The sequence below is a fragment of the Candoia aspera genome, chromosome 2 (assembly GCF_035149785.1).
Source record: "Candoia aspera isolate rCanAsp1 chromosome 2, rCanAsp1.hap2, whole genome shotgun sequence".
Classification (NCBI taxonomy): domain Eukaryota; kingdom Metazoa; phylum Chordata; class Lepidosauria; order Squamata; family Boidae; genus Candoia; species Candoia aspera.
Genome location: NC_086154.1, coordinates 112397934 through 112413179, shown reverse-complemented (window position 1 = coordinate 112413179; position 15246 = coordinate 112397934). Strand labels below are relative to the sequence as shown.

Below are 15246 nucleotides of genomic sequence, written 5' to 3'. Positions count from 1 at the left end.
TGGGAGGTGGCCCCTGGATGGGCTCAGGATAGAGAGAAAAACCCCAGAACAGCTAAGAAGATCTCAGGGTCTTTCTTCCTCTAGGGTTGAAATGCTCTCTGCCCATCCTTGACTCAGCAGAAAATTATGCCAGCATGAAATGTGTTGAATCAATGTCCACCCCATTGTGCCTCTGTGTGCCTCAGCGGTCCTGATGATGTAGCTGCATGTTGCATGAAGCAAAATGATTGGTTTACCCTCTGATTTTGCTGTTCTTCCTTCTCCAGATGCTAGCAGGAAATTTTATGCCAGTTAATGAGGTGAAGCAGGAACAGGGCAGGATGGGATGTTTTTGAACATTGAAGTCCTTTCTCTGGATAAATGAAGGATAAGCTCAAATGTGCTTTGTGTGTTGATCATGAAGGGAACTCTCTTTTTCTCATTCTCACACACACCCACAGTCTCTATTAACATGCAAAACACAGAAATACTCCCCACAGCAGGGGGCAAGGGGCTCTTTTGAACATTATGTCATGGTTGCACAATTTCAGATTTGTGTAAAGTCTATGTTCTCTCCTCACTGAAGGAGCTTGGTCTCACTCACTCGCTCATGGGGAAGATAAGGAAAGCTCACTCAACTTTATTTAGTTTCATCTAAGGGGCAGGCATGGGTAAGGCTGTAAACCTCCTGGCTGGAAGCCAGCCCTTCCTCCTTGCTTGACACTGTCTGATAGCTTCCTTCCTTCCTTCCTTCCTTCCTTCCTTCCCTTTCCCTGCAACACCACTTCTGCCAGTGGCCACGCTAAAGGAAACTCACTTGCCAAGCCTGGCTGTGCCTTCCCTCTGCAGAGAACTCTCTGCTTGCTTTCTCTCCAGGGCACAGCTGACTGAGCCAGGAGGGCCCCTCAAGGTGGCCTCAGAGCTGAGGTGCCAGCTGGAAGGGAAGCAGCTGGGAAGGGCCCAAAATGAGTAGGGAGGAAGGGGAGTAGAGGAGGAGCTGAGTGGCAGAGGAGACCAACTAGGAACCAGAGGAGAAGGAAATCCCTGCTTCAGCCGGAAATGGCCAAGAAGCACCCAGTTCTTCCTGTCTGATTTCACCTCTGATAGAATTGTTGGCAAAGTGCAGCAGCTTTTATACTCTTTGCAACTGTCTCTGGATGCTCTTGGCTTCAGGGAAAGCACTCCTTTAACAGCATCACAGCTATAGGCTAAGGGTGATTTAAGGTTGTCCTGCTCGGGGGATGAGGACAAGATCAAGGCAATGTCATGGAGATCCAGCAGAAAAAAAACAAAACAATACCAGGGCATGTCTGTGCTGCGATAACTGCAAAGGGGAAGAGCACTTAGTAATGTGCCCATGCTAAAAGCCTCACCCTCAGCAGATCACACAGTGTTGATAGGTCAACTCTACTGGCTTGCTAGCCTAAAAGCAAAGCTTTTTAATAACTAAAAGAGACCGCCAGAAAGCAAGAAAATATGCCTTGAGTGGATCCTGCATTCTCATCATTTGGGTGCATGTGCTCCAACCTAAAGAGAACAAATTTCCAGCAGCATTTTGATGGCTATTTAAGTCCAAAGCATGTGTGTTTGTGTGTGTGTATAAAAACAAACTGAGGCAGAGACCAGACAGTTGGGAAGGAATAGAAAAGAAATCGCTTGGGGCTGTTATAGAATTCCTCTGCTTTACTGCCATGCAATCCCAGTCTCAAGATCACTGACTGGTAAAAGATCCTGTCCATCACTCCAAGGTGTCCTTTCTTGGTAAATGTCAGCCTTGGCTTCCAACACTGAATCTGTGTCCCTGGAATAAAGATAAGACGAGATGGGGGCTATTGCTAGACACAGGACTCCTAATGCAACTTGGAGCCTTGGTCTGGTAGCTGACCTTCACAGCAGTCTCAGCTTTGGGTCTGGAAAGTCCAGCTGCAGTAATGATGCCTCCCTTCACTCTCCTCTGCACTTGGCATCTGGATGGTGTTTTGGGGTACTGCAGAAGGGCAGGATAAGGCTGCCAAAATTGTGGCCCGGAGGCAAGAAAAAGCAACTTGCTGGGGATGGGACTAAAATCAGGGTTGCCAGGCCACTCCAGTGATGCTGAAAACAACTGCTGAAGAAAGGGTCGCCCACGTTGGTCTTCAGCCAGAAGAACAGCTGCAACTGACTTTCCACTCTCTCTCCCTGCACTGCATCCATCCCACTGTGTTTTGGTCTGAGTACTGTAGGGAGTTTATTTGGAAAATGTGAAAATGCTAATGCCTATAAACATGCTGCATCTATCTGAGGATGAGATTAATCCACAATTTTCAAACTCAACACACTCAAGTGCTCTCCCATTGAATTAATAATATAATAATAATAATAATAATAATAATAATAATGCAAATCTGAGATATCTGATAAATTTGGCTTGGCTTCAGAAAATGTCCGCATATACATACTGGGGCTAATTGAAGTTGACTTTCCTATCTCCTCCTCTGATTCCTCCCCTTCCCCCTTTGGCAGCCCTTCAGGAAGGTATTTAGCATTAAAAATTCCTCTCTAAACAAAAATAACTATTGGTCTTTGGGGTACAACAGGAGTCAGTTGGTGGGGTGAGTGGGCAGAGAGGACAAAGTCCTCAGTGGCAGGGATGAGGATGCAAAATGTTATTTTGTTTTATTCTGGATTTTTGTAGGAAGAGCCTTGTTTGTTCGAACTGTTAAGACTACTTGAGGCTTACACTACAGTTTTCCTTAATTTGCATCTAAAAGTAGCACAAAATCACAATTGAGCAGTGGGTTGGAAGGGGTTTTGGGAGCTGAGAAACAAATATTTAAGGAGTAGAGCTGCTCCTTAGTGCAACGTAAAATGGCTGACATGCAGTGTCCATCTTACATAAAGAAATGCCCAATACCTAATGTGGTGCACCATGTTTCCTTTGAGTAGGAAAGTGCAGTGAGATCATAACATGTGGTTCTGCCTCCAGGTTCATCATCCGATAGAACACATCACTTGGAATGTGGCTAGATGGGAACACTGTATCTGCCACATAAATGTCTATTAAAGATGAAATCCCTGCCTCTAAAGCATTTCTAGTCAGAACAGATGCTGCAACAGATTGGTTTAACGGCTATAATTGTCGTAAATATAGGCAATAATTTACATATTCTTTTGCAATATACTTAAGAGGGTGATACATTTCAGATGCTTTTCACAAACATCTCTATATTCCAAACTAGAGCTATTATCATTAGGGTGAGAATGTGCATGTTTTAGCTCTGGACAAACACTGTGAAATTGATTTTTATATGATGAAAACTGCATTGTTAGTAAGTGATAATCGCCAGATGGCATTTCTAGAGCAATAGATAGATTGAAATCTAAAGACTAGTTGCTGTTTGCTGCTATTTTAAAACACTTGTCAAAATGGCAACCACCTCCCTGCTACATACCATTCATTCATTCGTATGTAATGCATAACATATATCAGCAAACAGGAGTTACAAAAGGGATTTTCAGGGTAAATCAATCAATTGTTAGCACTATATAATGCACACATCTCGAAAGCCAGCAAGCTACTTAGTGCAGTCCCAAGAACTCTTTTAATAGCTCACAGGTTTTCTTGTGGATGACCTCACGGAGTTTTCGAACGCGTCGGACGCTTGAGGCCCCAACAAAGCTATCCGGCTGTAAAACAGCCATTCCGTTGTAGACCTCGCCCATGATGATGAGCTGGCCCTCCGCTGCCGTTACGTTAGGGCATGGGCAGCTCCAGTTCATGTTTAACAAGGTAATTTCTAAAGGCTCCCTCCCCAGGAATTGCAGTCCCATTTTCTCATCCTTTAGAATCTCCTCCACTGTCACCAGGGCATGTCCAGAATCTTGGTCCTCTGTCAGTTCTGTGACACGGCCAAGAATAACAAAATCACTTTTGCAGAAGCTGGTCACCAGCTTTTGCCGGGGTTTGCAAGCCTTGCAAACCTTGCAGAGCCCGTCCCGAGGGAAAGGACATGTTTCTTCACAGGCCTCTCGGCTTTCAAAATTATTCTCGTTGCCTCCGCAGCCTCCATAAATGAAAGATTGGCATTGTTTCGTCAAACTGTTGTATGCCCACCGGGGCTCGTAGGCTTTGCAGTGACCTTGCAGGGCTGGCAAGTTGCAGATGTTGATGGGGCCATTCATGCATGTCAACATACAGTTCTCATAGGTCTCAAAATGATTGAGGTTGCTATTACAGTTCCCGTAAATGAAAGTAAAACAGTTGTTTTTCTTCGCATCGTAATACCATCTGGTTTGCTCTTCTCCGCAGTCTTCGCTATCCGGTTGCTTCAGGCACTCATTGGTTGGAAAGTGGGTTTTATTCTGTGCTGTTTCTGGAGAAGTAGCTTCTCCTTGGAGGACTGACAATGGAAAATCAACCCTTAAAGTGCCACCAAGGTTTTTAGCTGTGCAGGTATAAATGCCTGCATCTTGTAGTTGTGTGTTATAGATTACCAGCTGGGCAATATTGGTGACAACAATATTTCCTTGGACATGGTTAGGCCTCATAATTATTTTCTCTTTATTCTCAGTCTCCTTCTCCCAAGTGATTTCTGGTTTAGGTCGCCCGGTGACATCGCAAAGGAAGCTAACAGTTTCTCCTACATAGACAGACTGATGGGCTGGGTTGTTGATCAAAACAGGTGGAAGGATGTCTGTGATGGTCGTCTCCAAGTAAGCAGTTGTGGGTTGAGCTGTAGTCTCTGCTGGGACAGGGCTGGTGTTTGGCCAGGTGAGATGATAGCGACAAGTCACTATATTAAGGGTGATGCCTTTGGTGCATGCTTCTGCATCCATGTAACACTTGTTGTAATAGGTGAGCCCATCAGATGCACATGTAAAACTTGGCTCCTTTTCACACCTGTCCTTGCATTTGCAGACAGGCTGCCCATCCCAGATATCACACTCTGAACCTTGCTGGATGCACATGAATCGGTCACACGTGGCTTCTCTGGGCATCCCAACCGGTCCTTTCTTCCCTCTAACATCCATGTACCGGGCTGCAACACAACTTCGTGTTCCACAGACATTAGGACAACACTTCTCAAAAGTCTCACATTCCTAAGGTAAAAGGAAACAGTTGTGACAAAATGCCTGCGGGTAGGTAAGAAACCTTAGCAAGTCAATAACTTTGTTAATGTCAGACATCTCAGTTTTGTGAAAGAGAAGCATCTTCCAACTTTCCTGGGTATGGCCATGATATTTGAAAGGGCAACTTTTATTTCAAAATATCAGCCAAGAATGGTAATATATGTGCTCTAGCCTTGTTTATTAAAATTCCCCAAGGAATCCCTAGAACATACAGCACAGCTTGTTCATGATTTGGAGTTAGAGCATTGCAGATCAAAGAATGGGTATACAAGTGGCCCAGAAAGCTCTAGCTTATCAACAGAAGGCAACACAGGAACTTCCTTGTGTGCGAGGGGTAGAAGGCTGGCAAGGATAGGTATGGGTCTTTCTTCTCTACAGGGATCTCACTCCACCCTGGAGCTGGCAGGACATTTGCTGTCTCCACGGCTCATCTCTATCCTACCCCCGTGGCCTCTGTTGTGTCTATTCCCAGCCTCAGCCAGTCACAGCAATCACCTGACTTCCCTCCAAGATCACGGGTGTCAAAGACAAACAGATTTACACGCTTTGAGGCCACCCTTAGATGGTGCCAGATTAAGGGGAGAAAAGCACATTTAACTTTGCTGCAGCTAAGGGAAGCTCAGGCCTATCCTGCTCCTGGGTTGCAAAAGAGATGGGCAGCATCATGGGGAATGTGGCAGAAAAAGAGACAGGGCAACATGGTTGGTGTAGGTGGAGAAAGCTCTTATGTGCATTTTGCTTTGATTTTTTTCCCCTAACAGGCGCAAGAAGAACTAAGGCTTTGCGTGCCTACATCTCCCTGATCATTATAGCTACTGTAGATAAAATGGAATTACATTGAAATGCCAAATGGGGACAATTGATGACCAGCTTGTCAGTCTAATGCGTGCAGCTTTTTGTAATGTTGATTTGATATCTAAGAGTCGTCTTGTGGCTGCATTCCAGAACAAGCAGAGAAATACCTGAATACTTACCTGGCAGGGGAGATGCCATGACCATGAATATTATTCTGTATTTGCAATACCTTAGATGAGTAGCTTCGCTGAAGTTTACGTAAGCACACACTTACAGACGTACTAAAGAGTAAATCCCACTGAAATTGGTGGGACTTGCTTCTGAGTAAACACACGTAGAACTGTACTATAGGCTTTCTTTTCTCTTGCTATGGAATGCACAAGCTGAGAAAAACAATTCAGATGAAGCCTGAAAAGCACTTTCTGCTCTCCTTCAAGAAAAAGTGCAACAAAGTCTAAAATATAGGCATGGGCATCAGGTAAAAGCCACAATTATGCCACGTGTGTAATGACATAATCACACAAATTATGTTTCGCCACAGATGACCTAATCTGTGTCATTTGTGCAATGACATCATGACTCATACGATGTCTACACACACCCTTCCCAACCTTGTCACCTTGTGGGTTCCATGAAGATGAGTATTCTTTATAAGGCTGATGATTTGTTTCAGCCAGCAGTGCAATATGAGCACCCATATTGTACAAATAAATACGTCCTTTGCAGTATGCCATATTTTAAACACTGCCTGTTTCTCAAAAGTTCAGTTGATGACAGAAGAATCCCTCTTATCTTTCTGGGACATTTGATAGTTGAGACCTCAATTAATATTTGAAGAATTACCTGAGGCTGATAGCACATTTCCTTCTGTTAAGGCTGATACAGATTTGTAATTACAGTATTTTCACTGATATTATATCTCTGCCATGTAAGAATGCAACATTCCAGATAATATCTGCAAGAAGTAGCTGTTCACGTCTTCTCTTCCGAAGCCTGCCCACTTCCTTCTACATGCCAGAACTACCTAGTAGCCATCATCAAGACAGAGAAGTCACTTTCCAGTGACCATCTGGACTAGTTTCTCCTCTCTTGTGATTCTCCTTCAAAATGTGGCAGAGTTTAGCTCTTTAGAACCATCATGCTCAGCAGTCCTTTATAGGTTTCCTTTGTAGTAAGTTGAGATGAGTGAAATTTTTATTTGGCTCATTTTTATATGAACTTACTAATATTTGCAATTTATTAAATGGGGGAGGTCAAGAATTTAGGTTCTAAACCATTCAATTACAGTAAAAAGCAGAATAGAGAGCTACATCCATCCCTATATATAGCTTTACAATAACAAGGAATTTAGTCCTAGGCAAGAATACATACTGTGGAATTGCAAACTGTTTGTTTCTAAAATCAGGAGGCAAAATGAGGCAGGGCAGGGGGATCAGGGAAAAAGCACCTTTGCATTGTCTGAGAAGATCCAGACAACCAAAAAATGCTTTTGGATATCTGGAAAACTGATTCAGAAATGAATGTTCAGGCAGTTGTTGATAAGATTGTGCAGTCCAGAAGTACTTCTGGAGCCAGTTTTGCTTTCGGGGATGAGAGTCAGGTGGTGGTGATGTTCCAAAGTGCTTTTGAATAACTTCATGTATTGTACCAACCATGATTCATCTTGGAGAAGGCAACTCACCCCATCATGCACTGCTTACATCTTTACAGCTTTTTCAACATGCTCTATGCCTTTGAAGCATATCCAGAAAATATAACAAGTTTGAATGCTGCTGACAGAGTATAAACTGGAGCCACATTCCATAAAAAGTGTTATTCTGAAATTAGTCCATTTTCACTTTTTCCTGATCTGTTTCTAGACCCAGTTCAAGGTGCTAGATATACTCTTTAAACCATAAATTGTTTGGGGTCTCACTATTGGAAAGAATATTAACTTTCTTATTATTTTGCCCACCTTTGGAAATCTTAAGAAGGAGGTTCTATTCCATGTCCCACTGCCATCGGAAGGTCAGCAGATGATCACATAGGTCTTCTTTGTAGACCTAGACTTTGTGGCAACTTTCCTTTTTTTACTGATTAATCTTTCCTTTGACTTGGACCACAAAACCAAATACCTGCTATTGTCATATCTGTATCTGTGATGCTCTTTTCATTCTGGTCTGTTTTCTACTTGCTATGTGCACATGCATTTTACTGTGAGTGGACATCTGGCTAAAAAGCAGAATAGCAATGCACAACAGTATTAAATATCTGAACTGTGTCTGGAGTTCTTCAGTTGGACGTTAAAAGAATCTGACCTTGTTCACAGGAGTCTGCTAAGCTAGAGTACATGTTTCCCATGAATAAAGTTCCAGGTTCAACTTTCACCTTATTCCAATAGCCTTGAAAGGGCCCTGGAGGGACACAGTGAACAGTTCTAGCCATCCATAAGTGTACCAGCCCAGATAAGCCAACCTTGGACTGATCCAGTCCAAAGCAGCTTCTTAGCTCCTGAATGTTTTCTGCAGAGACCCAGTTTCAATTCAATAGAGTAGACCAAGACACAATTTCTATCAGTTTTCAAAATGCACCAATGCAGAGATTTAGAAATTACATTCCATTTAAATATGTAAGATTTACACCTGCATTTCAGTGCCTTTAGAGACAATTGGGTGTGCATCCATTTTGGGTACATTTCATCAAAGGTTCCAAATTATACATTACCCTTGGATAATATGAACTGTTTTCGGTGGAATAGAATTCAGCCTTCCCAACTTGGCATCCCCACTGATGTATTGAATATACCTCTCATAATAGCCAGTAGGAATTATGAGAGACATAACATCATAAGAAGTTGCCTTCTACAGGGTCAGACTATTGGTTCATCTGGCTTAGCCTACTAGATCTGGTCTGCAAAATCTGGATGAGCACTAGAATGTAACAGTTAATTTCTGTATTTCTTTGCTGCCACCCAATTGTTATCTGGATTCTTGCAGCCCAGATCTAGTAGGCCTATTTTAGCTCAGTACTGATAACATAAACTGGTAGCAGATCTTCATGGTTTTTCCAGTTCTGTCTGGAGATGCCAAAGATTATACATAGAACCACCAGTAAGTTGCCTCTCAGCACATCTGAAAGACATCAGTGTTTCTAAAGAAGCCTTGATGGTGCATTTTATTTACTTATGTATTTATTATATAACTGGGTTTTAATAAATAGCTTGCAGTCAGCAAATTGTCCAAAAAGAAGCCTGTAATTAACTAAGAGAAACTTGTATAGGCATGATTTTTTTTATCTGTTGCTTGGAGCTAATGGCAATCTTGTTCATCAGTCAAAAGATGTACCGCATGACTTGAGTGGAGCAAAACAGCAGGGCCTGTAAGAAGCATGGTCATGCAGGTGAATGTCTGGATGCAACTTTTGCATTGTGCACTGCTTCATTGGTTCCCTTCAATATCTCAACTAACACCTTGAGATTGCATCAAAAATACACAACTTACTGCCTGATAGCAGTGATCATTAGTACCAGAATGACCAAGGCCCAGCTGAGCAGGTATTAGGCTTGTTGGGTCAGAACTAGAGCTAGATCCTCCCTGGTCAGAAAAGGTAATGTCTTTATGGAGCACCCATTAGTTTCAGTCTATTGGAAACTACTTAGGGCATTCCTCACCCTAGCCTTACTTTGTGGAGATGTTGTTGCATCTCCCTAGCTTGTTTGGCTGGGTATAACTTGACTCCTCCTTTACTCCACCATTCTGCCATCTTTTTTGTGGCTTTTCTGTTGGTATCTGATCAGGGAGTCATCTGGGAAAAAGTGATTTCAGCTGACATAAGTGATGTGTATCTAGCATCAGGTTGGGAAAGAGATGGATAGCCAAGGCAAGTCAACCAACAGCAGGGTCACATGTTCATTCTTACCTTGTCCAGTTGGTGCACTTTCTAGTTAAGTAATGCCCTTCATCAGAAGAACAAAACAAAACAAAACAAAACAAATAAGTAAAATAAACTGCAACTTTCCTAAATGATGACATAGTTTATCTGACAGACTTTTGCATTAATCGGCATAGAATTTGATCATGTGTTCCATTGGGTTCCAACCTCAAAAACTGGGGTGAGATATCACTGCTATCATCATCCTTTATAACCAGAAACACAGAGGGTATGGCATGACACTGTAATGTTTCATTTAGACTTTCTAAAATTCAGGGTTTTTTCTCACATCAGTACCTTTGAAGTCAGTGTATGCACTGAAGTTGCAGGAATGTTCTTTTCTTCCTGGAAAGGCAACTGAATTCTGTGTTTACCTGATTCAAATATAAATCAATAGGTCTTACTTGATTAGAATGGTTCCTCAGTCATTTGTTTATAAAGTGATCCCCTATGGAACTCAACCTTCCTTATCCATTGCTACATTTCATTGAGTCATTGCTGACCACCCTGCATTGATATTTGTTTGCCACTTGCCTGCCAAGTAGTCTGTGCCTACTTTTCGTACTGGATCAGCCACACACAACATTGCGCCAGGAGTCCTTTCCAAGAGCTATTCGCCAATGACAGCAGCCTCTGAGATGACAGCAAACTCTTCTTCTGGGCAGGTGGTCCAGGAGGCAAAGAGAGCACAAAGGAGTATTGGCAGGCGAAGTTGAGCTAGCAAGGCTGACTTCTCAAGAAGCAGTCTTTACCCTACCAGCTCAAGGAAGGTTACCTCTGGAGTCAACATGCAAGAGCACCTGCCAAGCTGTCATTTGTATACCTATGCTGGACTTTGAGATGGGTGCTGGTGAGGTCTTGCCCTGGGAGACCATGCACACGCCTGACTCCTGGAAGGAAACCTGCACATCTAAAGGCAGTAAATTTGATAAATAAAATAAATAAATAAATAAAGTGCTTGATGGGCTGTTTCAAGAGCTCTGAGGCAGCAGGGACTGCGGGGGGGAGGGTGTTTGTGGAAGATTGAGGCAATTAAGATGGGCACAGAGGGGGAGCTCTGCAGCACAGCAAGACAGTCACGCAAAGCCCCACGCTAAAAGCTTTGCTTGGTGTTGGTTGGCTTTTCTCCCTTGATCATCCTGAACTTGCAGTGAATAAAGCAGACCTTGCATGGCATTGCTCCGGATGAAATTCAAAGGGGTGATTTGGTAGCCACAGCGGGATTCTGGTCCCCTCAAGACTACCAGATCCACGGGTGAACTATGGGATCAGAACTCCTTGCCGGTTTCAAGACTGTGTCCCCTCTCCCTAGCCAGTTCTACAGTCCTTTTTCTCCTACCAGGTATCATCTTCTGCTACCAGAAAAATGCCCACAGCCTCTTCTGCTACAATAAACAGTGACAACAGCCCACCCCAAGCAACCGGTATCTACTAAGTGATTTTCAGTGTTAAGAAGAGGAAACAGAAAGGGCTTCACTCACCAGGTCAGCGTCACACTCTCTCCCACAGGTGCTCTGTGCATCAACCCAGAGATTGGGGTTCATATCATTTGGACATATCCCAGCATGAGAGTACCGGATTGGAGGCAGAGCTGTACTTTTGAGAGGGAGCTCCAGAAACCACAAGAGAAGGCTTTCCCAGGACAACATCCATATCCATATCCATCGCATGAAGAGTTTGAAAAAGGACATCTTGGGATAGCTCCGGAGAAAATACTGGCAATAGGCTTGGGTCTGGGAGTGTCTGTGCTTGACTTGAAAAAAGAGCTAAAACAAAAGAAACGACGACACCTGTTTTCTCTGTGTCCTTTCTACCTTGCTCGATGGTGCAATCTGACCGGGACCTTGTTGGAGTCAAAGTCTTGGGAAGTCGCCCCCTGATTTTAAGCAAAAGGCTCTTAGTCCAAGCCAGAGTTAGCTGTATTTATACCCTGCCTCTCCACAACAACTTGGAAAAAGTAAACTCTATTTCTGTGACAGGCACACGCTTCTTATGTCCTGGTGGCAGTCGTACAGATTTGTTACAAGGAGGAAAAAAAAAAAAAGCTGGAAAGATTTTTAAAGGCTGGAACAGCCACGGTGGGACCCCTGCATGTTTCTGAATGGAAGGAGGCCTTCTTAACCCCTTTAGGCCTAAAGTACTTCCCTACGCAAGAATGGCATTTACTTCTGAAAGAGTGCTTGTCTAGCTAATATGAACCTACAGTCCGAGGGATTTCCCTATGCCAGGGGAATATATACAATCGTTCATTTTAAAAGGGACAGCTTAGTAGGATTGAAGCAATTAAAGCTGAGATATAACGTAAAAAAAAAATAAAACAAACAAAGAAACGTAGAGGGAGAGGAGGAGAAATAACAAGTTTTAACTGGGGATCTGGAAGATGACATGTCTTTACAAATGACCCCCCCAAGTCCCTAGTCTGCTTTATTTATCTTTTTTCCCAAGTTTCTTTTTTGCTGCACTCCAACCCCACCATGGGAAATTTTTAAAAATTCCTTCACAGTTCATGAACATGAGACCCCTATTGTACGACTTTTTGCTGACCTCTTTAAGGAAAAAAAAATAGGAACAGTTTAACTCTATGGAAACCTGCATAAAGGAATGTACTGCATGTTTTGTGCAGAGGAGGGGGAGAAAGGGGAAAACACCACTGACTTAAGATCCAGCCCATCCAATCGCAATAGGAAGAGTTTCTGAGACCTATCAAGAAGAAAACCCCTTTGCCGGGACTAGAGGGAGAAGGCCTTGAAGATGGGAGCAAAGGCGGATGGGGAACGTCTGGGAGACGGGGAAGTGATGGGTCCCCACCACCCTTGAGCTACTACCCTACCTTGGTGTCTGCTATGAAAAGCATGTGCTGGCTGGGATCCAATGAAAAACTTCAGGGGAGACAGGGAGCCTGTGCATGCCCAGGGCGCCTTTTGCCTTGAAGAAACCAACCCCGTTGGGGTTGCACCCATCAGAAGCTGCTTCTGAAATCCCCTTTCAAGGACAGAAGGCACTCATGTGCATGGGCATGCAAGGATAGGCACGCCTGTAGACAGGCTGGTGTGCCCAGCAGAATGAACAGAGGAACTCTTAATCTGAGTGATGCTAGAGGATCCCCTGTGTGTAGGCTTTCCAGAACAGCAGGACTGCAGGCATTGGTGGCACATCCCTGATCCTGTTTGAGCTTTTTCCTTCTGTTGGATTTTGCCTCTTTTACTTGAGGCCAAAGGCTGTGGCTTGACAGAATGAGAGTCCTCTAGAGTAAACTTAGGTTCTGAGGCCTTTTGCTCCACACATCCTGCAAATTGCAATGGTTCTGTAAATTCTAGTGACCAATCAAATATGAGAGATCAAGATACTGTAATCCTGCATCACTGCAGAGCTCAGAATGATGTTATCTTCCTGAGTCACATCCAGGGTCCTACTGTTGCTTCATCCTTGAACCTCAATCACTGGTGACAGGACCTGGTTGATTATTTTACTTTTCAATAAACTACGGTTGGAGAGTGCTAAAGGTGGCAAGTCACACATTATTATCTTTCTGGTGGCTTTGCAAAGAAAGGAACTGTCAATCTGCCATGGGGTATTCTTACTTTGGAGCATCATATTATGGGACAGCTGTACAAAGGCTGCCTGCCAATGCAAACAATCTCATAGCTCTGTATCACAGACCAATGCCAGTTTGCTTCATGGGTTCAGCCAACACGGCTTTACATTGTGGCATTCTACACAACACTGATTCCATTCTGTTTTGAAACCAATCCCTCACAAAGCAGCCTAAAGCTGACTTTCAATTGTCTTTGCCCCTACTGACTTTGAAACTCTGAGAATACTGTAGGTTGAATATCCCAGGAGCTAATCAGTTCTTCCTCCAGCTGGTCAATAGGAGAGAAGAAAGAAAGAAAGAAAGAAAGAGCTCAAACATTATCCTACCTGCCCTACTTTCTTCCTGAAGTAACAAAATTCCTTCTCCACCCCCTACTCCACACCAAAGAAAAAGAAAGTAGTTAGTCACACACACATTCAATGTATTCACATTTGCAGTGTGTGTGTGCAGTGTGCATTTGTTGTCTTGCAGAAGGAAGGAAGGAAGGAAGGAAGGAAGGAAGGAAGGAAGGAAGGAAGGAAGGAAAATGTTCTAGGCAGAAGCCACCTTGCTGAGATGGCACCATTCTTTTTGTTTCTATTAAAAGGCCTTTTGATATGGTCAGTTGACTAATCAATAAAGTTATATTACTATATATTAAAAGGCCTTAGCTAACTGTGATGCTGGGAGGATAACAGTTGGGTATTTTTGCACCCAAGCCCCTTTCACAATAGGTGGAGATTGTACTGCAGAGCTTCTGTGTATGTCTGGCTCTGCAGTGCATGGCTCCTGAGATGCAGGGTGGGGTGGCAAGAGTTTATAGAAGCAGGGGAATCCAAACTGGATAGTTGTTTTTATGTGGATTGTGAAAGTAACAAAAATCAACAAGGAAGATTAAGACTGTGCTTGCTGATAAGGTCACTTGCATTGCTCCTGCAACCCTGTTAAGTGGCAATGGAAGCTGAGCAAGAGCTCGGTAGTACCTGCAAGATGGGAGGCAATGATGGGAGAAGGGTCAGCTACTAGAAAAAGTGGCTGCCTACGAACCCCAGAGCCTTTCCTGACTGCTGCATTGAAGGGCTCTCCACCCATCCTTGAGTTGGAAGGAAACTATACCAGCATGACATTTGCTCTGGGCATTGTTCATCCCTTTCCTGCCTCCATCACTGCAGTCACCTTGCTTCCCTCCAAAGTGAAGTATAATAAGGCCAATGCATTTTCTATACGCTGAGTCTCTTGTTGGACAGGGTTCAAAGAAGAAGTGGAAGATACTACCCTCACCCTGGTACAGTTAAGGATGAACTTAGGCCTGTCTCAGTCGAGGGCTGGGGATGAGCTGAAGGCAACGTCGTAGGGACAGAGCAGAAAAAAAGAGCTGGAAAAAAAAGACTTGTACCATGTTTAGCTACAAGTGAGGAAAGACCCCAAGGGAGGCAGTAAATAAATAAATTTAGATTGCTCTAATTTCAAATACATTAGAGATAATCCAGCACAAAGTGGGTGCACATTTACTTTTATTTATTTATCAAATATGTATGTGGCTGAATCATTCTGACTCCCAGAAACTTACAACGAAATAAAATGTAATAAAGTTCTATGGTGAGAAAGCAATTGTAATAAAGCTTCAACAGTAGAAACAAACAAACACACAAAACAAAAACCATATATTCTGCATTCTCTGCCACTACATTGGCCCCATGGCACTGGCAAGAACATCTGAACTAAAATACACTGTTTGTAAAACTCTGCCTGTCCATCCATCCATCCATCCATCATCTTACCATGACTGGTGGGGACAACACAGAGAGTAGTGACTTTCCTATAAATTCTGGAGAAATTTAACATTGTTTCAGAGGATCATTTCTTTTAGCGTGACATAA

General features: G+C 43.3%; 1 protein-coding gene across 1 annotated transcript; it reads right to left on the bottom strand.

The window, feature by feature from the left end:
* Positions 1-3095: 3095 nt before the first annotated feature.
* On the bottom strand, positions 3096-11787 carry WFIKKN2 (WAP, follistatin/kazal, immunoglobulin, kunitz and netrin domain containing 2). The gene is made up of 2 exons (XM_063293240.1): positions 11274-11787; positions 3096-5058 (listed from the first exon to the last, which is right to left on the bottom strand). The coding sequence occupies exons 1-2, from the start codon at positions 11481-11483 to the stop codon at positions 3538-3540; spliced, it is 1731 nt and encodes a 576-aa protein (XP_063149310.1). The 5' UTR covers positions 11484-11787; the 3' UTR covers positions 3096-3537.
* Positions 11788-15246: the final 3459 nt, after the last annotated feature.

Excerpts from the sequence above, each read along its gene's own strand:
- WFIKKN2 (XM_063293240.1), bottom strand. The coding sequence starts at position 11,483 with ATGTCCTTTTTCAAACTCTTCATGCGATGGATATGGATATGGATGTTG. Across the intron at positions 5,059-11,273 it reads GAGAGTGTGACGCTGACCTG|GAATGTGAGACTTTTGAGAA; the intron begins GTGAGTGAAGCC and ends CTTTTACCTTAG.